Genomic DNA, 25,073 nt, shown 5'->3' with positions numbered 1-25,073 from the left:
TGGCTAAAAGCATTTATTTCTTCACCTTCAACTAGGCACTTTTCAATAGGGAGGGGTCATTTTTTTCACTGATATTTTTGATTGTCTTGCCTTAATTTAAACCTACGTCAGTTCCGATTTGCTGGTGGTCGTAACAGCAAAGACCTCACGTTTTTTTCCCGTTCTTTTCCTTCTTCCCGATACGGGTTCGAGCCTGCCTTCCTACTACCACTTTTTTTTTTTTTTTTTTTCTTTTTGCTCAACACACCTCCAAACACCCGGGCAACGCCAGGCTGAAATGCTAGTTCTAAATATACACCAAATTTTATGTTAAGATTTAAAGGCATAAACATTCAAAATTCTTCAGATGCTTTTTAAACAGCCTTTGTTAAAACAAAAGAACAAAAAAAGAGTATTAAAATTTCTTTGTTTAAGTAATTTGACTTTGCTTGCTTTATTAAAAAGAAATAAAGGTTGAAAAGACATTTTTCATACAGTAATGAACTTTGAAAGATTGTCAGTACAAAAAAACAAAAAAAAAAAACATACAATCACCAAATTATTTATAGTCGCCACTTCGAAAAAAAAAAAAAAACACCTGCAAATGTGACTCTTACACTTGCAATGTAAAGACTTGTCAAAAGAGATGCAGCTATCTATAAGTGGATCAGGGACAACCCAAAAGAGACCCACCCAGTTATAATTGGAACCATCATTTCATATGAAACTTGCTAGAACTTATTGTTTTTAATGCTATATGTACTATAACAGAGTACAAGCAAACGCATGTTATTTGGGAGTAATGCAAAAACTCTGCAAAAATCATTTCACTCTGAATAATTTTGGTGACTGAAATACAACTTTACCTAAAAATTACTATTGTAATGTTTATTACCTCCACCAACTCCTAGCACAGATGCCTGTAGCCCACTTGGAATGCTGATCACCTCTTAAGTAACAGTTAATAAACCGTCAATCCTAAACAATTACCATTACTCAAAATCATATTCGCTTCAGCATCTATTCTACATGCTAGCATGTTTAATGGCTTTTAGAATTTGTTTGGTTTTACAGCAATGCAACCTTTTAGGTCATTTCATACTGAAACTTGTTGAGGGTTTTTCCAATGGGATTGGTGCATAGATATATTAGAGAAGTTAAAGTGATTTTTGTTATAGCATTTATAATATATTTTTTTTATTACTAAAAGTTTTTGTTTTATTGCGTTGATGGTTTACGTTTGTATTTGTTCAAATTGTGAGTTTCATCCTTTAGAAAAGTTGTGGTATTTTTATTTTTTGCGGTTTGGATGCTTGATATTTATATTTCGTTGTGATGGCACTTCAACCTTTTAGAATTTGACTTTCAAACTGACCAATCTTTGACCAGGTTTTTATCTATCCCTCTTTCTCTGGAATCCATCCTTATCACTTCCTTAGCCTACACCTGCTAACTGGTTCTGCTAGCTCAACTGTTCTACATCTACTTACCCAAGAACTCTCATCCATCCTTTTAATGTGACCATACTAACAAAGTTTCCTATTCTGCACACATCTCTCTATACTGTCCAGATTTAATCTCCATGAGATTATCAGATCTAATTTACTTTGTACTTATATTTGTTTTGGAATTACCTTTGGAATGGTTGGACCAGCTCAATCCAGAGAATTTGCCGCATCCTGAACAAATGTTAAATGCAACGGTTCACCACAATAGCAGATAGAAGAGTTAGCCAATTATGGTTGTAGCAAAACAAAAAAAGTTTAACAAATGTAAAGCACAGTATGCAGGTCTCCTCTCTCACCCCAGAAAAAAAAAAAATGTTCTTATATGCAGACCATCAACCACGACAGCACCGCAATCTGCATAGCTCTTCTTTGTACTGAGCAGATTCCAAGTTCAAATGACAGCGGTTCTTGTGCACATCTCATCAGAACCAACAGAGTGTTGTTCACCTATTTATCGCTCACACAAAACACAAACGTGTGGCCGCTTGCTTCTTTGATGGTGAACCCCATAAAGGTAAAGGCTCAGTATCCTGTTTCACTGCCCCAAGTAAGATTTTCAGCTGATCTCGGCATCATTTTTTCCAACCCTGAGGAGGAACTGGTTCGATACCCTTGTGGATGAAATTTTATCAGATCTAAGCTCGTTTTTAAAATGAGCATTACACATCCATCACGTTATTCTCACATCATTTCTCTCCAGGCAACAATGTCCTCAAATCTCACCGATATTACCATGATGCTTATGAATCCGTTAGAGATTTCATCAAAGATACATCTTGGAGGTAAAAGTTTTTTTTTTCACTCTGCTGTCACAGATAACATGAATTGTAATAAATACATAGAAGATTCTGCCAAGTCTGCTGCAAGGATTGTGGTATCCCTCTATCAGGCTAAAAAACTACTTGAACCTGCCCGCCAATATCCTATATTTATATAAAGCTAGCATCTGCCCATGCATGAAGTAATGATGCCACATCTGGGCTAGTGCTCCAACCACTAATCTTTCTCTCTTAGTGTACAAAAGAGCCTCTAATAGGCTCTGTACTATTTACCAAACTCCACTCCTGTTGCAATGTTGCATCCCTGTGCTTGTTTTATAAGTGTTTCTACAGAATATGCTTCGTTGAAATTACCATACTTTTACTCCCTCAACATAAATACTCGCAATCAACACAACTAGCAGCAAAATTCCATTCCCTCATTGCAGAGGTCCCAAGATGCTGGAAAACTTTCTATTACTTTCCTCTGACTGCTTCCCTTTGGAATTTCCTGTTTCCCCATCTGTACCAACATGCAGAAATTTAAATGTAATGTGAACAAATACCTTTCTGCTATACAACTCCCCACTTAGGATGCTCTGTATATTAATCTGGCCCCCTAATTATAGTAGCCCCTTATGTCTCGGTGGCAATATGTCTTGCCTGGAGTGAATCAAAGATTTAAAAAAATAAATAAAATAAAATAAACACTAACCCATTAACAAATTGGATAATACAAAGAATATGCGAAGCTCTATATACTATTTGTTTGCTTGGGGGAAGTTTATTTAAAAAAAAGAAAAAAGAAAGTGTTACACTTTTTAACTCCTCTATGTTTTTGTCCACACCCTCGTGTATGCTAGTAAATTCATTTTATTTGACAAAAAAAATAATGCTTCAACTGGCATGTAGGAAAAGGGTGGTAGAAATTTACACAGAAAAGGGTACAGTAGCCCAGCAGCTGTCCAAATTCACCTTGAATTATTGCTTTATTCATGCATTTATTACCTCCCTTGGAAGTCTATTCCAAAGTTCAGGGATTCTGATTAAGAAAGCGACCCTCCTTCAGTTTAATCAAAATTGGTGATGAAATAGTTTCTTGTAGTGTCTGCGTATAGCTTTTTTTTTTCTTTTTTTTTTTTTTTTTACTTGGGAGTCATCACTTATCAAGACACGAAGGCCACTCGAGGATAAGGGTTAATGAATGTAAGGTGGTAGTGTAGTAATCGTTAATGGTGTAAATTGGGTAGAATTTGATTATTTATCGCAACAAAAACTTGTTTTACATTGGGTCAGTGGAACAGTGTTCCACAGGTAGGCAGTTCTCTGGAAAAAAAAGCTTTGTTCATGGAATCTGCGTTTAGATTTAGATACAGGTAGAGAGTGGGGGTGGGGGGTCGTATATAGTGGTTGTAGGTAGTTGAGTGTTTTTTTTGCAAAAGTTTGGCAAAGGGGAACTATAGATTGGTTTCCCCTTGCCAAGCTTTCATTTTTTTAAATCATTTCAGATGCCGTAGTGAATAATAGTTTACAAGATATATCATAATGACCGTTGATGAGATTATCGGCCAAAATGATATCAGTGTAATTAGTGGTGCTCAAGGGAGAAAAGGTTCATTTATTTTTGAGTCTGCTTTCATAGGAAAATCCGATAGACCCTGCACCATTCGAGCAGCCAGTCTTTGAACTCTCTTTCCAGATGATGGATATCAGAGAATAAAATGATAGTTGCTAAAGCTGTGAATGTGTATGTTTGCTTGAAAGCAGCAACAGCAGCCGTAACTGCTGGCCAATTTATCACAGTGGACTATGTCATCATTTATGACATCATCCGCTGTATACTGTTTCAGTAGATGACATCATCCCATTGAGGAAACGTTCAATGTGCAAACAAGCAAACAAACAAATAAACAAAATAGTGTGTTCGGTCACTACTCCCATTTTTGTAAGTAAACACGAGTACACACGTGATTGACAAACCCTGAACATGTTAAAACTATGTGTGCTAAAAATAACTTTTTTTTAACAATAAAGAAAACACAAAGCTTATTTTTTTATAACTAAACAAAACCAACCGACTATGATTTCGAACTGTATATATATATATGTATATATATTAGTCCAAAAACACCCAAGACATTTTTGACTTTAAGAAATCTGGCCTGAGATTAATTATAGCCATTTATTTGTTTAATAACTCAATTTTTGTAATATGAATGCCTTTTCATAAAATGAGAGCTTTCACAGCAAAATTTCATCATGGTCTTGGAAGCAAGAAGTCTTCCAAATTATTAATAGGGATTGTGCAGTGAAGTCAACAGTAAAAAAAGGGGTAAAAAAAAAAAAAAAAATCAAATATGCAATAAATAAATGTTACTATAGACAATAAAAGTTACTTTTCTACCTACTTCTGTGGTTTTTAAATAATTTTAAAATGCTCTTTTCTAATCTCAAAGATTTGTTTTTTTACAAGTTTTTAAACCAACAAGACAGCTGCCGGCTTGTTTCCCATGAAGAAAAATCTAGGCGGCTGTCGGGGCTAACTACTCCTGAAAACCAAATATTTGAGACGGAAAAAATAAATAAATAAATAAGCATTTAAACTTATTTAAAAACACACAAAATGGGAGTCAGATAAGTAGAAAAGTAACTTTATTAACTATAGTAACATTTATTTTTTGTATACTTGTTATTTTTTGTTTGTCAGTCGTTTGTTGGCTCAACCACACAATTCCCCTATTAATTAAAAGAAAGTAGACTGTGAATTTGAGACCATTTTTCACTTTTGGTATTGTTCTGCAAGCAGAGCTCCCTGAAATCATACTGACACCCGGTTTACTCTAAATAATCTATAGTTGTGATAATCATTATGATTAGTGACAATAATTACTTTAAAAGGAAATACCATTGAGAAATTAGTTAAAATTAATTCATTTTGTTTTATTTGTGACCTATCTGCGTATTAAAAAAATGTTATTTAAGTTACCAAAACTATTGGTTCTGAGCAGCGAGTGAAATAGTCAATGTTTATGTTATGGTCCTTACTTCCTTTGATTAAACAAATATGGCTACTTTTCTTAAACCCAACATTTACAGTAACTGAAAAGGTTTGCAAGTAACTTAGTCAAGAACAAGTTATGTTGCTTTGGTAATTATTTAGACTTGTGTTATATACAGGGGTGTATATAATGTGTGTGTATATATATATATATATATATATATATGTATGTCAGTTGTACATAATGAGTCTCTTTATCTTGTTAACATGTTGTCTATTTAATGTGTGTGACGTCTTCCAATATGTTATCTAGTGCATGTTTATCTTGTTGATGTGTGTGTGTGTAGTACGCATCTATGTTTCGACATACTAAACAGTTTATAGACTAAGGATAAACATCTTTTACATTTGCGCTAGACAAAGAACAACATACTTTGAATCACATTTTTGTCTGTTCCAGCATGCTCCTAAAATGTAGCCATGACTCTCACAAAAAACTTTAACAACCAAGTTGTTTCATACTTACATTTACTGTGGTTGTGAGTTGTTGGTTTCGATGTGGCACATCGTTTTTTTCTCCACAACTACAGGTGTTCATTCTCTGAATCCAGTGCTCCTATGACTGCCATCTCTACTACACAACTCTCAGTTATCGACTGGCTAATCTAGCTCTCCACTTTCTACATGTAATCGAAAAGAAACAAATAGCTTCTTTCTTAGAACTGCACATCTGTGGAACTCTCTTCCGTTTCTCTGCTTTCCAGCTGACTATAATAATATAGTTGTAAACAAGTTCTTGATGAGCCGTCCCAAGTAATCCAATTCATCAAATTTCCACTGCTAACGATTACTATGATATTGCCCCATTGACTACTGTACACTCATTAACCCTTATTCTTGAGTGGTTTCCTGGCCTTGATAAGTAGCGAATCCTTTGTCATAAAAAAAAAAGAAGAAAAGTCACATCCTTTTCTGATGTCATTCTCTACATAGCACTGAAACTCATCACCTGTTGTTTTTCCAAAATGTATTTTGTTTATCCATTTTCTTTGTCCTAAATTCCTAAAATTGCCTGATACATTCTTAATAAAAAGATAACTATAAGAATAACATTTCATCCATCAAGTTACATTCCTGGAAATTAATGTAAATAATTTAATTAACTTCCTACATGTAAATCTAAAATTCATTACATCATTAACTCCATGTGAGCAAGACACAAATAGGATGATCTACCTTCATCACATATTTTGTTTGTTCTAACATTCTTAGTGAAAAAATAATTATCAGAATGACATTTCCTCCATCAAGTTACATTCCTGGAAACTATTTACTGTAAATATTTCAACTGTAAATATTCATTTTGTTTTGATAACATTCATTCTGACATTCTACTTTTACAAATTCTAATAATTGATCAATATAAAACTCATCAAAATAATTGACTATTTTACTTTCCGGTGTTTTCTGGTAGAGTAACAACATAAAATTTTCATTATTAGTGCAAGTGTTAAGTAAAGAAAATGGAAAAATCTTTATGATGTACTTACACATCACAGAACGAAGATGGCATATTCAAAAAAATAAAAATAAAAATTTTTAAAAATCAATTAAGTTTTTAAAAAATCACATTTTATGCCATGCGCAATGCGAGAGAAACCAGTTGCTATGTTTGATGGAATTCAAAATTCATCACTGGTTACCTCCCCTTAACAACCTTTCCAGAATCAAGGTCTCATCAATGGCTGCTAAATATACTTAAAAATCGTAAAATTTGATTTTCTTCATTATTTTTGGAACACATCTTCATGTTGTGACAAATAGGTACTCCATAAAGTTATTTTTCTTTATTTTGTTCTCCAAAATAAGTACAAGTCTTATAAACACTATTATTTTATCTACAGATTTGCAGAACAAAAAAAAAAAATTTAATTTAGTTATAAGCCAGTTAAAAGGTGTACTTAGTGGTGGCTAATCCAAATTCACAACGAAAAGTCTATCAAGTAGACCATGTCTTAATTCACACCTAAAGAAAATTAAAAGGAAGCGATGTATCTAATTGATGACGGCTTATGGTTATGAATTCAGGGCGAAGCTTTATTCATATGCAAATCAATGCATATCAAACTACATTCTTAACTAATTTCACAGTGCTAATGCATTATATGATGAACCGGAAGTCCGTAATTGTGCATATTACGAACCGAATTTCTTGTAAATTTTTGCTCGGGTTCAACCACCACCTGACATCGTCGCTGGAATATACCAAGTGACATTAAAAAACACCAGAGAACCCATTCAAATTATTGGTTTTTTTTAAATAGTATTTTCAAGTTAAATTCAATTTTTAAGATATTTTTGTTTATTACACTGTTAGGTAAAAGTATCGAATAGTTACAAAACAGCCTCCCTCTCCATGTTAAGAATGACTTTCTAAATAATATTATTTCAACCCTCTTGCAGTTTAGATAAACTAAAATACAGGAACATATTTGGGGTACATCATTTGTAAGAATGTCATTTGATTGGCTATTGAAAATCGTTTAATTATTGTCACAGAATTTTGAAATTAAAATGAAACATTGAAATTAAACTGAAACAATATCAGAAAACAATATTTTTATTAAATGATTTTTATTACATACAAAATTTTTTTTATTAAATACAGAAACAAATAATTACAAAAATTGTTCTTGGCTACACGATAAGGTATTTTTTTTTTACATTAGGTCCACCTCCACAATTTTCTTAAAATGACGACTTAAAGGTTTTCGCTCATGCTGAAAAACAAAAATTAGTGGAATTTTCCAGAGACAAGTAGTTATCGAGATATAAAAAACTATTATGCACTATATTCTTTGGCAGCCATGTTTTTGTTTTTTTTACATGCGTGCGCCATAAACAAATCTACTTCTCTACAACCTATACTGCCAGCTAGCAGAAACAAAACGCACTTTTCTGAGACTGCCTTTCCCCGCAAAAAAAAAAATAAATAAATAAAAGGAGAGAACATTCAAACTCAACACTGACCTTTAAAATTACGACCTGATTTTTTCCCGAACAGAAAAATATTTGAAAACCAAAAAATGCGTAAGAAAATATAATTTAAATATAATTTTAATAAAACAAGTTTTGAATTAAAGCAACGTTGGATTTTTATAAAATAGAACCAATCCCCACACCCCGAACAAATAAATAATTTAAATGAAATATTGAAGGGTCGACAACCGAGAAGTGCCACATGTTACCTAATGAATTTCAGTTTTAACAAGACAATATTTCAACAATACAGTTGTTTTACTGCTCTTGCTTCTCTGAGCCATGCTTATATATTTTTGCAGCGTGACAGAAAAACTTATGCAACAGCTTCGACTTGTCAGTTTCGCTTCTCATAAAGAAGTACCTGGTTCATAAATTGCGCTCGAATGTAAGGCCTCTTCACCCATTCTATCAAATCTCGCCACAGCCGTTCAATATTCTGTGTGTTTCTTACCAACAAAACTTTTGGAGTGATTGACAATGTGATGGGTATAGTTCTGGCTGAGATTGCTGTAGGCTTTCCAAGAGTCGCTGTAGATGATCGACCCTGGCAGAACAATTTTTTTTTATTAACTGAAATAGCGTCTCCTCGTTTGTTGGGGCCTGTCAAAGCGATCACGAAACTCCGTATGGAACTTCTCTCGATGCCCCCCCCCAAAAGCCAAATTTGACTGAGGACTCTTCCTCAGTTATATTTGCATCTACCGATTAATGTCTCCTCAATTTCGACCTCAATACCTTGATCTCCTATTGGATCTTGATTTTGTAACCAGCTGCCGCAAACTTTGGAGCAGAAAGATCTTCAGCCAACAACGGAACGGCTGGAGATGGCAAGATTTTCCACAAGTTACTCAAAAAAATGGTTCACAAAAACAATAATTTTCCAGCACTCCATGTGTGTTTGCACAATAAATTTTCCTTTTGCACCACTTACACTAAAGCTGCAGCATTTTCTTTTTTTTTTTCTATATGGTTCTACACAATAATTTGTGCCATCGCCATATGCAGTTATCCTCCCAATAGGAACATGGTTGTGTACACTTGGGGCATGTTACACTTGTTGGTAATCCACCATGTTGCCGGAGGAAATTTCTGCTCTTTTTTCCCCGTAACATAAATCCATAAATTGTGAAAAAGTACTTATTAAATCACATGCCACAAGATTCTGTGAATGCCTACTGGAGAGAACTTAAATGCCTACTAGACACTGTCCTCGAGTGTCTAAGGTCTCTCTGTACAGGGGTTTGTCAGAACAACCTGGCATGAGGATACTTTTCCATAGAAGTAAACCCTGACCAAATATTCAAAATCACAGTATTCATTGCCCAAATAAGATCTCACTATGGCTAACCCAGATTAGCTTTTACGAGGAATGGTGCACCTTCTCCAAGTGATGTTACCTCAAGTAATAGCACGAAGCTGGATACTCCACCAGACTAGATAAATTCTTGTCCTGAATCCAGTAAGACCAAGAGAACAAAATAAAAGATATACTACATCGGGTTTGTATTACTGTACACATAGATTCGAAAAAGTTGTCAAAAAAAACAAATATATAACAAATAAATGTTATCAAAGGCAAGATAAGTTACTTTTCTACCAAACTGGATATATTTTTCGTGTTTTTATTCAATGTAACATGTTTATTCAGCTCGAAAACCATACAGTGTTTACCGATGTATTGGAACATTCAAGATGGAGTCTGATTCTCTCTTTAACACGGTAAGTTTGGGAAAAGATGTTATAAATAAAAAACCGGATAAAATACTGTTAAAAACTCGCTCAATATATGTTACCGTGACATAGGTTGACATATATTCGGCGGTTTTTTAATAGTATTTTGTATAGTTTTTTATTTGTAGCACTTTTTTCCAAACTTACGGTGTTAAAGAGGGTGTGAGACGCCATCTTGAATTTTCCAATACATCGGTAAACACTGTATGTTTTTCGAGCTGAATAAACATGTTACATTGAATAAAAACACGAAAAATATATCCAGTTTGGTAGAAAAGTAACTTATCTTGCCTTTGATAACATTTATTTGTTATATATTTGTTTTTTTGACAACTTTTTCGAATCTATGTGTACAACAAACCCTTTTTTTTAAATTCTGCTACAAAAATTACGTCAATTTCAATAGCCAATCAAATAACATTCTTACAGGCGGTGTATCCCCAAAATATGTCCAAGCATTTTCCTCATATTTTGGTTTATCTAAAATGCAAGAGGGCCATTATTTCAGCATAGTAACATTGCAAAAGTACCTGCCATCCATACCGGACGTTTACGAAAAATCCGGCTCGTAATATGCAACAGTAACAACAACCGGTTCGTTGCACCGGCAGATTTATCGTTTAGTTGCACAAATACCCTCAACAAACCCTGTAATCCTTAAGAGACTCTTTACGTTCGACACCGGTATCGCTTAAAATCTTGGCGTATTTTCATAAACAAGTAACTTTTCATTCTAATTTTTATTTCCAATTAAAAATTGATGTAAAAAAAAAAAAACAAAAAAAAAACGCATGGCTTTGTATCTGATGTATGAACTATGACGGCACAAAATGCTCAAATTTTCAAAAATGTACGTTTTGTAAACCTTACTTTCGATGAAGGATAGTGAGCGTTTTGTGCTACCATAGTTCTAACGACATGGCGACACTTGCAGTGTTTTTATTTTCGACTAAAAGCTACTTATTTCTGATCTAAGTATACCGATAATTTAAGTGGGTATGAACACAACTGAAAAGAATTTTTTTTTTTTTTTCATGGCGGAGTGATTGTAGCGAAATATCTCGAATTAAATTTTATTTTTAATTTATTTCTTGCATATGATAATGTTCGTATAAACAAATAAAATTTATATTAGCGATTACTCTTATCATCGTGTTGCTTTTGGCCTTGGTCAGTAGAGCCACAGTAGTAGTATCTATCTTTCAAAGACAAAAAAAATAGCAATATAGTTTCTATATACAAAAACACGTGGTTACAGCCATTATAGCAACAAACATTTGTTCAATTTAATAACGTTTAATTTTTCAGTAAAAAGTCAGGATATTCAAATAAACAAACCAGCTTTCATATTTAATAACAGCTGAGATTTTAACCTTCAATTTAAAAAAAAAATATGTATTTATTTACTTACTTCTTCATTTGTATCAGCTGGAGTAGTGGTTTCCATTTTCTAAGTTTCTTTGAAAACACTGTCACATGACCAAACTCTCGCCGTCGCGAGAAATACAAAACGTTGTTATATTTTATCATTATTTATTTATTTGTTTAGTTATTTATTTTTAGTGCATGTGTGTGTGCTTTTTTATTAATATAATAAAAATCCGGTGAATCAGAAGAATAGGCGACTCGAAGTCCGCAGCAAATAGTGTCAGTCTGACACTATTTGCTGCGGACTCTCAGATAAAAAAAAAAAAAACGCATTATACCACGGCCACCGAAAGATTATAATGAATTATTATTATTTTATTTTTTATTTTTTCATAAAATAATAAATAAAATATTATTGTTTCATTGTTTGGAATTTATTTTTAGTATTATAAGAATATATTACTTAATGAAATATTTATTGATTCCTTTATTTATTTATTCTTTTTTAGAAAAATATAATTTATCTGACATTGTTTACTGTGCTGTGCTGCGGACTTCGAGTCGCCTTTTATTATTCACTCATTTAAGAGTGTTTTAATAGTTACCTCTTATTTATAACAACACATTAGTTTGAATAAAAGTATTTTTTTAGTTGGCCTTTTTTTGTTCATCGTTTTTTTTTTTTTGTATTTTTATATTTTAACGTAAATAATAGATTTGATATCTAAAGATTATCTTATAGAATTCGTGAGAAAACTTTTAAACAAATAATAAAAACATTTTTTATTTTATGCAATAAACAAGAAACCTGGTCTTTGGGCCAAGATCACAGTCTGTTCTTCAGATGCTGCACTGCTGCAGTGCATTGGCAATGCACTGCAATCACTGCATTGCTGCACTTCAATTTCTTGTTCTCTTTCAGTGGAGGAGAAGTCTTTCACGACTGAGACAATTTTTAATTTTTGTTCCTTTTCTCCACGTTAAAAAACGACCCCGGTGTCTAACTCTGTCCCGTGGGTGGGGAGGCATTGTAAATAGGAACAAGTGCGTTTATTGTTTTGCTGAATTAGAATTTAAAATCTTAAAAAATGTAAGATCTCTTCCAAAATATTTTAAAACAAATATTGCAATACTTAATATTTTGCCTGTCAAAATATTTAATTCTTTACACAGGTCAACTTCCAGGTAGAAAGTTTTTTTCTTTACGAAAGGATATTAAAGCCCAAATGAATCAATTTTGAGATCAATCGTCTCGACTTTTTACAACATATTTGTAAAGATTTTAACGAAGAACCATTTTTAAAAAGGGTAGAAATGTTTCTCCGGAGACTAGAAAATGGTCGAAGTAAACGGTTCGGAAATATTTTCCCATCTAATATTATTTGTTAATTTTACTAAACAAGAAAACTTCGATTTTCATTGTTAACATCACGTGACCCAAAACAGCTAATGAGAAGGCCCCAAAAATATCGTCTGCTGCATTCAAATAAACCGCCCATAATTCACACATCTCGAAGACATCTTTAACCCGTTTAAAAACAAATTTTACAAACTTTTTTTTTTTTTTTTTTTTTTTTTTTTTTTTGCTGAGCCCTTTTGTTTTAAATGAGATAATTTATTTCAAATAAATTCTGAAGATATCAAAATATTAAAGTATTACCAAAAAACAGCAAAGTTCGTCCACAATATATAAAAAAAAAAACTGCAACCATTAATCAAAGTGACATGTCGAGGATATTCTAATGTAACAAGGCATTGTTTATTTTATTTAAAATAAATTCTGAAATTCATTGTTTTTTGTTGTTTTTATTTTCTTTCACAACTAGTGGATCACATATCAGATGAGATCATTCAAGGAAAACATTTTATATGAAATATTTTTCCTTTTAATTTAAAATAGAAAAAATAATGTGCAAAGGGGTGTCTGGGAGAATGCATGTTTTCGGTGTTGAAATGTTTATGTTGGATTTTGAAACTTGATTATCAATCTCATTTTTAGAAATAATTTGTTAATTTAAAAGATATTATCGAATTGTTATTTTTCTTTCTACAGATAAATCCATCCTTTTGTGACACATCATAAAAATATTTTCAGATAATTATGAAGTCTCTCAAATAAACAAGTAATTATGTCGTTTCTCGACCCATGTACTTTTTTTTTTTTTTTTTTTTTTTTTTTTTAGAAAACTGATAATAGCTCAAAATGTGTTCTTTTTAAATATTATGATATTCTGAACGATCTTGGCATTAAAACAATTTTAGTATTACGTATGAAATAAAGAAAAAAAACATACTTTTTAAATTAGTAAATTAACCCACACACAATTCTTCATGCCATGTGTGAGTTAATGAGAATTATCCATTGCCATGAAGTTCGTGGCAATAGATGGTCACAGGCTTGGTCCAGATGCCTAAGATCGTGTTAAGTGAAGACAAAAATGTATCATTGCGGACCAAGCTGTAGAAAAGAAAGCAAGCAAATAATATTCAGAGCAGATGTACAAATAAATACAGGTTTAATTTTAAATGATTGGCATTGATTAAATAGGTCACGTGAAATAAATCCTCAATTTTGATTGGCGGTTAGCATACAAAAAGTGCTACCGATGGTTTTGCCATTAAGAAGAAATTGAGTAAACCTGTGTATTTTGGCTAGAGCCGTGTGCATTTATATGTGTCTAAATGTGTCTTTAGAATTGTCTGATTTATCCTCTGCTTCCTTTGTTCCAGCTCGTTTGACTCATTGGTGTAGTAGTCTTCACAAATTCACTGTTTTAAAGTATATATTTTTTATTTTGTGAAAAATTACAAAAAATTTTTTTTTAAAGTAGGCACAAGACCACTCAAAAATTGGAGAAAGGGGTCGATAGTCATCCTCGTCAGAGTACCTTTGCTTATCTATGCTCATTCTAGCTAAAGTTCTCATTCGCCATAATACCGCAAACACACCAATGGGTCGTCCTACTTAAGATTCCCAAATCACATTATTTTTGTTTGTTTGTTTTAAAGAAAAATATATATATTATATGTAAAAAATAGAATTCTGTAAAAGGTCAATTTATTGAAATATTATTGGCGTGGGGTAGAGGGAAAAGGTCCAAAAAATAAACAAAAATGTTAATAATACTCTCCCAACCCTCTCAAGATGGTAGATCACCCACTGTTTTCTGGCTTAATGGGGACCGAAAACAAGCAGGCCAATCTCTAAATGGGGCTGAATTCTAGACGGAATCAAAGAAAATGGGGTAGAGGGGGATATATGAAGTTGCTCCAAGGTGGAGCGTGGGTATCTTGGCGGTTTCCTATTGGGGATGGAGGAGGTATTCACTCAGCTAGGTAAGAACCTAATCTTGACACAAGGCTTACCTTTAGGGGTCTGGAGTCTGACAGGACCTGAAACCGTGTATGCCATACCTAGGGGTATACGAACTCTAACTTGGCATCTCTATGTACGCATAGACCCCAATTTTTTCCCATCTTCTGTAATCTTTTCCTATCACATCTGATCTTTACCTTTAGCTGATGCTTGAAGAAAAGGATCAGATCCTGATCAGCAAATTGTTCAACCCCACACATTTCATGCAGTCTCGACGTCCATATCACCATTCTAGATATACCTAGGATCACGAGAAACACCATTTGTCTCTCCCTGTTCCTGCGCTGTGGATGACGTAGGACATGTCCAGCAGGTGAGGCTGCTTGGGATCGATGTGAGGCTTCACCTCATTGATATATGCCCAATACCATGCAGGCTTTTCTGTCAAGGTTTGACTTAGGGAGGCCAGCCTCTTGACGTCTCGATGACACCTCAAGTCAGGTAGTTCCAAGCACCCCTCACATGGACATTGAGCACAGACCTGTTTGTGAACCCAATGCTTGTTCTTGTCCCAAAGAAGTGAGGACGGCTTGCTCTACAGGGATTTTAAATAGTTTGCAGGCAGATGAAGTACAGCCAGTTGGTAAAGGGTGAGAGGAAAGACGTAGGTGGCACACATCTCTGCTCTACTCTTCAAGGATAGTTTCCTTCAAACCCACAAGTCAACTGTGGCTTCGACCTTTGGCTTTATCTCCGACTAATTCTTTTTGAACTAGAGACCCGGCCTGAACCACACACCGAGGATCTGAACCGTGCCGTCTGTCTAGCTGAAGGGAGTAAGAAGGGTGTCGGCACCCCTCCAGGAAGACAAGTCGAGTTGCTGCAGTTGATTTTGGCCTCTGTGATCTTTTCATACTATGTGAGTGCCTCTGTCACATATTGTCTTCTATCCCTCCCTCTAAGACAATATGGATCAGGTGCAAGTTGTTTTGAATTGACCTCCCCTTCACAGCATAGTTCCACGGGTTCGATCAAGTCGCAGATAACAACCTGCAGCCGATTCGATAGGACCTTGGCCAAAATCTTTAGATCTGTTTTAATGAGTTCTAGTTCTCTGTTATGCCTGTCCGTTTTCCTCAGGAATGTGATCACTCTCTTGGTGATTTGACCCAGGATGGAACCCTCTGACGGATGTGTTCAACCAATGGTTGAACACATCCGTTAGAATCAATATTAACACAGGCAACAGCTCCAAATACAGTTTGTAGGGCAGACCATCAAGTCCCGGCGATTTGTTGCAACCGACCTGCTTCAGTGCAGTCAAGACCTCTTGCTCCATTACCCTGCCCTTGCAACTAACTGCTCTAGCCATCTTGAGGTGGGGAGAGTTAGCCAAATAGTCACCAAATTCGTAGACAGGGAGATCAGGCTGTTGCGTGAAATGCTATTCAAAATGTTCTCGAAATCCCTCCCAGATCTCTAAGTCAACCTCAGGGTATGTCCATCTAGTTGCTTGATGCTCGCGATATGCTTATTCGTGCATGAAGATCTCCCTGAGTTCACGGCTAGCCTAGCTCCAACTGCTTAGCCTTCATAATGCTTGCTAGCCTTGCATCGAACTTCCTCCTTAGCTAGTTCTTGGCCTACAGTATCCATCACACCTGTTGCCGAAGCAAATTTTTCTTCTAGCAGTTTCTTTATCCTGGCCTTATCTACTGCAAAGTGCTGAGCGTACATGATCGAGAAGTTCCTAATCTTAGCTTTTTAAGCAGGTGATGGGGTCATGGTGGAAGAGGTTGCAGTTTTCAACTTGCGACCCACCACCGCATCCCTCCTTGATTTCTTCCTGGGGTTTTGTCATTCTTGAGGCAGGTGATGAAACCAACCTCAGGGGAGCTTCTACAGCTTTCTTCATTGCTGGATTTAGGGCAGCTTGTGATATTAGCTGGGCAGTGGCAAGTTTCTTGAGGCATTTTCTAGTCAAATACCCCTATTTCTGGCAAACTAGCAGTGCAGATGGCGGCCCTCTCCAACCACCATCATATTCCAGTTGTTGTGCACTAGCACTGCCAGAATTGCCAGGAAGTCGTCTTTCTTTAATTTCAGGGACACAACAAAGTCTGCCATGTGGGACATTATCGGATTCCCTTGTTCTACCTCACCGAACTGGCTGAAGAATGCGCTCAGGTATTTGACACTAATAAAACTTTCTTAAAAATTCTCGAAGCAGTAGCCATTAATCTATGCCAACCATCTGTGTAAACAAAGAGAGTATATCTATAATTTGGAACTTATGGGTATTCGTTGAGATTGTTTCCTTTTCTCCTATTCCTCATACAAATTTTTTTTATGCTCTTTAATAATTTATGGTTTCTTGACCACGTTTTTAAATGATGTTTTCTCCCCCGTTGCCAACATTAATCTTGAAAAGTGTTGGCTGAAAGACGTCACGATAGGGTTTTTTTTTCTGTCCCGCCCCTTTATATTTAAATGATAGGAAAAAAGAACAAAAAAAACTAAACCATCAACAATTAATAATGGCATTATGTTCGGTATTATTCAAATGTTTTATAAAATAAAAAGATATATATATATATATATATATATATATATATATATATATTGCTCACAAGGACTAAAATTACTAGAAGCCATACTTATCAAAAAACTACAGCCCCTTTTTAACCGGATCTCATTTAACACTGGACAAATGTACTAACAGTATTTAATAACTATCAAGAAACTAAATAAATAAACTATAAAATAAGGAAATTGAAATTAAAAATAAAATAATTCGCCCCTAATCATCCTGCACCCATCTTTATAACCGATAAAAAAATTAATAAAAAACTATATAAATACACCAAGCCTCAAAGGAAAAGAAAAGGAAAAAGATAACAACAACAATCGCTCCTGATGATAATCAGATGCACCGATAGAAAGCGCTTGAGAAGAATATGGCTGAACAGCAACTTTTGGGCGCCATTTTATACAACATGCCAGCTGAAATAAAAAAGACCGCTCAGCGAATGGAAAATATGTCCAGAAAAATCGGCAAAAAGAATAACTCTGTCGTGTTCAATCAGATGTGCTTGAATAATGCCAAAATATACAAATATGTATATAGGAATAACGTTCTGGTAATATTGATGGAGGAAAAGGAAAAGAAATGGAGCAAAATCCAGAATAGTTAACAGTTGAGAACTTGTAAACAAAAAACAAAAACAGCAAATAATTTATGTTTCTGAATTTTTGAGATGAGGATTGCTTATTCGTGTTATTCAGATTGTTCAGACTACTGTTCTCATCTTAAATTTTATTTTCACAACATTTGACCCTTGTTCGAACATGTTTTTCCTCACATACACACACCCACATGTACGCACGCACATACGCACACACACGTACGCGTATACACATCCTCATACACATACTCACAAACATATATACGCATACATACACATTGTGTGTATGCACCCGAGCTATGATGGCACAACAAAAAATGCTGACTCACGGTAACAGGATATAAAAAGCATCAGCATCCATGCTAATCCTCTTTTTCACTCCTGGCGTCTACAGCAACACACGTGTTGTTAAACACGCGAGATGCTACTACTGTTTTTGACCAGTGCAAACATTTGACGACTCACATTCCTTTGTCCTCTCCTTCTCCCGTTTTTGTCCACCGTCGAAACAAGTCGCCATGATTTCTTTCACGACCAACGTCAACCACCAGGTTCAACAAACATTTCTGGGACTTTTCAGTAATTTCATCATGCGGTTTCGTCTCTCATCTCTCATCCCTTTCATACCACAGAACTGAACATTATTCACAAAAGACTTTATTTTTCCATGAAAAAGTTATTTATTTCAACTATTGTGTTTCTTCTCGCCAATACATTCGTTTCATTATTATTATATCCTGGTACGCAACAGTCGCAACACCCTCTTCAGATACATCTTGTTAAACTTAGGAATCTTTCGATCAAACTCAGGTATTTTTCGGTTGAACTCGGAAATCTACATGGAATTTTGAACAAAACCCTTTATTTAAGCCACATTTGGTCTTTGTACAGCCATAATTAAATTCTGCCCCCCCCCAAAGTTATGTGTGTGTGTGTGTGTGTGTGTGTGTGTGTGTGTGTGTGTGTGTGTGTGTGAGAGAGAGAGAGAAAGCGAGAAAGAAAGAGATCAGCAGTTACAACTGCTGCTTTCAAACAAGCATGTATAAATATTTATTAAACTTGTAGGTTTCTCTTTCTTTCTCCTTTCTCTATTACCTTTTCTTTCTTTTTAATTATTGAAAAAGAAGTGTGTGTATATATATATATATATATATATATATATATATATATATATATATATATATATATAATGCAAATAGATGACGTCATAAAAAGGATGAATGGTAGATTTGTTGTTGTCCATCTCCTTGTGACATCCTCCAGTGTGCACGGTGACAAGCAAGCAAGGACACAATATCCACAGTTTTTTTAGAGGCCCCCTTTTTAGGGGATTCTAAGTTGAGGGGAAGATTTTTGAGGAGAACTGATTTTAGGGAGATAATTTTAGTGAAAACTGTTTGTATTATTTATGTTTATACTTACATGTGAGAGTGAGAGAAATGTTAGATTAATAAACATAAGCAAAATAATGAATTCAAAAGAGATATTTTATAAACAGGGTGGAACGATAAATTTGTCGCCCTAAAGAAAACAACGCTACAGGTAACTTTATTATGTAGTAGAGCTGTATGTTTAAAAGGGAAGTTTACATTGATATGAAAACATACAATGTATGGTGAGCTACGATGTTCACTCTTTCGCTGCCGGAAATTCAAGTGCCCCGAGACGTTTTCTGCGCAAGCGGCTAGAGGCGCCCTTTTTCTTTTTACTGAATTGCTCTGGAGGTTCAATGTTTTGATTTTTTTTTTACCAATCAGAGAGTTTTCCGGGCTGTCGGAAATTATGTGTCTGGGAGCCGGTGAAAATCTTTAAAAACCTCTGTATTTTCCAAAAAAAAAGCGCAGTTAACAAAAATTCAGAGATAGTGTTGAAAGATATATATATCACTACTGTCTGCAGCTCAAAACTAACGCGACAACACTGTGAACGTAGCAGGCGAGTCGGCTGATAAAACAATGTGGGCGAACACACAGACACAGTAACTAACTTTTGTATTCCCCCTTTTATTATCGCATGCTCATTTTTAATTAATTTTATGTAAATAATTATTTTAAAACTTCCTTAATCTCAACTAATTCCCCCCTTTTGTTCACTCATAAATGAACTATTATTTTCATTGAAATATTTCCTAGAAAGTAATAAATCTTTTTTTTATAAATTGAGAGTTAACTGTATTTGTTTTGTTGATATATTTTCTACGAAAGAACATCGTAAATTCGACTCTCTGTCTTGCTCTCTTTACTTCTTTTCCCCACAATAATAGTAAAATTAATTAATAAATAATAAACAAATGTAAGAAACATTGGAAAAGGCCAAAACTGGCGACCCACCGACGTGATTATTTTGAACACGCAAACATTTCTATAAAAAAAAAAAAAAAAAGGCTATCTTCTGATGCTTCAAGTAACCAATCTTTTGATGTGAATTTCAATGAAACTAAACAAAATGAAAACCCAAGAAATAATTTCACTAGAAATTCACCATGGACCAACAAACAAACAAAAAAACTGCCTTCTAATACTTCAAATAACCAACTTTTGATGTGAATTTCAACAAAAGTAAATAAAAAACTCAAGAAACAATTTCACCAAGGTCGCGAAAAACTATGGAAATTCAACAAAAATAAAAAAATTTTTGTATGAAAACGATAAAACAAATCCTTCTGAATATAAAAATCTACTTTTCCAAAAAAAAAAAAAAAAAAAAAAAAAAAAAAAAAAAAAAAAAATTTTAACATAAAAACCTATCTCCATAACAAAATTATAAAAGACAACATACAGCAAAAGTGTGAATAACAAAAGGGAAAACTAAAATGGCAGAAAACGAAGTCGACATGGCAGCAGAACAAGATAAACCAGTGCAGTCAATTGCGATGAAAACTCCGGCATTTATTGATTCAAATGTACTAGCTTGGTTTTCAATAATGGAAGCCCAGTTCAGTATTATGAACATTAAGCAACCAAGACAAAAATTTTATCATATTCTCGCGTCACTACCAACGGATATAGTTGGAAAATTACAAAACAGCATACTGGAATCAAAAGACTTTGATAAGTTAAAAGATGCTGTGATTAATCAGTATGAAAAATCAAAGCCTGAAATGCTGGACAAACTAATGTCATCTTCAATCATGACAGGACGTCCTTCGATTTATTTGAACGAACTCATGTCGTTAGCAGGTAGAATTGGTGTTGGAGAAGACATTGTCCGACATAAGTTCATCCAAGCCCTACCTCATTCGATCAAACCCGTGGTAGCAGCACAAATTGATCTCGATCTGGAAAGACTAGGTAAAATGTCCGATGACCTGCTGTTATATTTTAATAGACAGGAAGCCACGCATATACAACAGATATCATGGAACCAAAACCATCGTAACCAGAGTGATGACGGATCTCAAAGAAAAAGTAATCCGTCACAAAAATCATATAATTGTCCAAATGGAGTTCGTCCTTTTAACAAGGATCAGAGACCCAAAATCTGCCGTTCACATCTATATTTTGCCGAACGTGCAAAATATTGCAAACCATGGTGTAAATGGCCAGACAAACGGAATGTGCAAATGCAACCCAGTTCTCGTCCTGCCTCCCCTGCTTTTAGTAAAACATCGGAAAACTAACCCGGCGAAGCGTGATAGCTTCCACATCTTCGCCGCTTCTTGAAGTAGCTGCACGGTTAGGAGCTATAAAATTGAATTTTGTTGTGGATACGGGAGCTGCAATATCTGTAATCCCAAGAAAATATATAAGCGGTATAGTTATATACCCAACAAACATCTCAATTGTGTCAGCTAACGGTCAGAACATTGAATGTTCCGGTCAAGCAGTATTAAACCTGGCACTTCATAACTTGAGGCGTGATTTCACTTGGACCTTTCTCATTGCAGAAACTACCAGACCTCTCCTAGGTTATGATTTTCTGAATCATTTTGGATTAATAGTTGATTGCACAAATAACAAATTGATTGATCAAACAACCAAAAGATATTCAAACGCACAGCCATCACCAATACTTATGAACATTGCTTTATGCTCGGATAACGTTGCCGACACAACAGTTCACACAATTTCGCAAAAATATCCCAACTTAATTTCTCCACATCGCGATTCCAATGCAACAAAACCTAAAGTGTTTCATAGAATTGAAACTGGCAGTAACCCTCCATCTTTCTCTAAAACGAGGCAGTTATCAGCCCAGAAATACAACATAGCAAAAGAGGAATTCAGGAAACTCCAGAATGCCGGAATTATATCCCCCTCTAAATCAGAGTGAAGTTCGGCCTTGCACATGGTGAATAAATCTGATGGGACTTATAGACCTGTAGGTGACTACAGGTTACTAAACACTATAACAAAACCCGATCGATACCAAGTGCCAAACATAAATTCCTTGTCATCAAAACTGCACGGTAAGAAAGTTTTTTCAAAAATTGATTTATCTTCTGCTTATCACCAAGTACCAGTCCATCCGGATGATGTATGCAAAACAGCCATCACAACACCCTTCGGTTTATATGAGTACAATTACATGCCTTTCGGTTTGCGGAACGCATCTAGTACTTTCCAAAGGATGATGGACAATATTTTCCGCGACATCGATTGTATTTTTATATACATCGATGATATTCTTATTTTCTCAAATAGTGAAGAAGAGCATTCCAAACACCTCGATACTGTTTTACAGAAACTCAGTGAGTACGACCTTAAAATTTCCCTTTCTAAATGTATTTTCAATGTTTTTCAACTTGAATTTTTGGGATTTCACATATCTGTTGATGGTCTTAAGCCAAGTGACAAGAAAATCCGCGAATTAAATGAATTTCCTCAACCAAACGATTCAAAATCACTGCGTCGATTCCTTGGCATGGCAAATTTTTACAGAAAATTAGTTCCAAATTTCAGTGAAATCAGTTTACCACTCACCGAGTGTATTCGGTTGAATCAAAAATCTAAGAAAATAGATTTTACAAAGGAGGAAGTTGAATCCTTTGAAAGGATAAAAACAAGTTTATCAGGTGTAACCGCTCTACCTTATCCCGATTCAAAAGCTACTAATTATCAGCTTGTTACGGACAGTTCCAGTTACGCTGTTGGAGCAGCACTTCATCAAATGATTGACAATCAACCAATTCCTATTGGATTCTTTTCAAAACAGTTATCACAAACTCAACAAAAATATTCTACCTTTGACAGAGAATTGCTAGCTGCTTATTTAGCAGTCTTGTATTTTAAACATCAGGTGGAAGGCAGAAACTTGTTGTTATTAACAGATCATAAACCGCTCTGCAGCGCCTTTAAAAGCCAAACACCTTTAAAATCCGATAGACAACAGCGTCACCTTTGTTTCTTGAGTGAATATGTGACTGATATTTCACACATAAAAGGTTCACAGAACATTGTAGCTGATTGCTTATCGCGACCAGCGTATGCAATCACAATTGATATTTGTGACTTATAGGAGATGGCCAATCACCAAACCACTGATGAAGAAACAAAAACTCTATGTGATCAACTGAAGCCGTATCAGATTAATGAACTGTTATATTCCTAAATACTTAGGAAATAAAGACAAACGTGAGTTACACCGAGTGGTATGTGTAATGGGGTTTATTTATAATACAGAAACGTAAGGCTGCTCGCCTAAGGTAAATAGAAGTACATAGTAACAAGTATGGGGAAGAAAGTCTGATAATCAACACGTAAGACTATCCGTCTTACTGCGACTGCTTGTCTGCCGCTGTCTGCCGCTGTCTGCCAAACAGTCCAATATATATATACAGTTTGTAACCGGTGTATAGCCAGTTATGTTCCTTCACAACACCTCCCCCTGAAGCTGAAATCTTCCTGATTTTAGCTTAAATACCTCTTCCTTTTAGGGTCAGGGCTTAATCTCCTGGTAACTTTTCTCTTTCTTGCGCTTTTCCTTCTGGTCAGCGTTACCCGGGGTAAAGGTTTCTGTCCAGCCCGTATGGTCGGTTCAGGCGAAATATTCATTGTTTGCGGTACACACGCTGGTTTTGGTATATCAAAAATATCGCACAATGTTTCCATTGGTGTCTCTTCCACATTTGGAGACAGTCTGGGACGTATTTGATTTCTGTGTCTTTTGCAGACAAAACTTAATCCTTGGATGGTATAGACCATGCTCCCAATCCTTTTTTTGATAATACCTTCAACCCACTGATTTCGTCCATTTTGAAAATTTTTGAAATATACATTTTCACCTGGGGAGAAGCACTTGGTATTAAGGTTTTCTTTTTTGAAAACTTTCTTTTTCTCTGGTAGCAGCCTATCGAAGACAGATCTTATCTTTCTTGCAAACATTAGCTCAGCCGGGGAAGAATTGACATTATTATTAGGATTTGGTGTCACCCTGTAAATTGCTAAAAATGTTTGAATACATTGTTCGTCTGTGTCCGTAGTAAGATTTTTCTTAAGTGCCCTTTTAAACGTATCTACAAATTTTTCGGCCAACCCATTCGATCGTGGATGGTACACAGGTGTTGTCATATGTAGAATATTTAGTGAGTCACAGAATTCTTTGAATTCATGAGCAGTAAATGCTGTTCCATTATCGCTCACTAAGGTTTTTGGCACTCCAAAACGGCTAAAAATTTCATTAAGCGCACTCACAGTGTTTTTTGCTGTTGGATGTCTAAACTTAAATATTTCTGGCCATTTTGAAAAAGAATCTACAATAATCAAGTAAAAATAACCATTTATAGGTCCCGCATAATCAATATGCAGACGTGACCAGGGTAGGTCCGTCTTTGGCCATGGCGTCGTTTTTACTGGAGGATCTTGAGCTGCTAATTGACATCCTCTGCATGTCTTGACACATTTTTCAACTTCCTTGTCCATACCAGGCCAGTACACATATCCTCTCATAAGGGATTTCATTCTCGAAATGCCCGGATGACCTGTATGAAATTCCTTCAGAATTTTCCTCTGTAACGTTAGTGGAATTACGATCCTCTCACCATACATGAGCACATCTTCACAGATGGAAAAAGGCGTTGTTTGATCTACCTTTTTATTTTTTTTTATCCATCCCAATTGATTTTTCATTTTCTTAATGAAAATGTCATTTACTGCCTCTTTTTTTATTTTTTCGAAAGTTACCGGAAGTTCACGTATCATATTACACATTGAACTTGTACATTCACTTTCGTCTTTAAGCGCAGCAATT

The 25,073-nt window shown here is 35.0% G+C and overlaps 1 protein-coding gene across 5 annotated transcripts in view; it reads right to left on the bottom strand.

Annotated features, from left to right (window-relative positions):
- The window catches only part of LOC145263747 (polyribonucleotide 5'-hydroxyl-kinase Clp1-like), a 160,043-nt gene that overhangs the window by 98,902 nt on the left and 36,068 nt on the right, over nt 1–25,073 (bottom strand). Inside the window, exon 1 of one of the 5 annotated variants that reach the window (XM_080120766.1) lies at nt 11,428–11,581. The exons of 3 other annotated variants lie outside the window; for them this stretch is intronic. In XM_080120766.1, coding sequence (XP_079976892.1) covers nt 11,428–11,463 — 36 coding nt within the window. In that variant the 5' untranslated portion in view covers nt 11,464–11,581. Of the gene's footprint in view, nt 1–11,427; nt 11,582–25,073 lie in introns of those variants that run through there. One more of the 5 variants, XM_080120765.1, reaches the window with a different exon arrangement.

This window comes from Euprymna scolopes, chromosome 39, assembly GCF_053919585.1.
Source record: "Euprymna scolopes isolate OS-2025 chromosome 39, ASM5391958v1, whole genome shotgun sequence".
In the NCBI taxonomy this organism is placed as follows: Eukaryota; Metazoa; Mollusca; class Cephalopoda; order Sepiida; family Sepiolidae; genus Euprymna; species Euprymna scolopes.
Note: the sequence above shows the minus strand (reverse complement) of the source record. Positions and strands in the feature narration are given on the sequence as shown.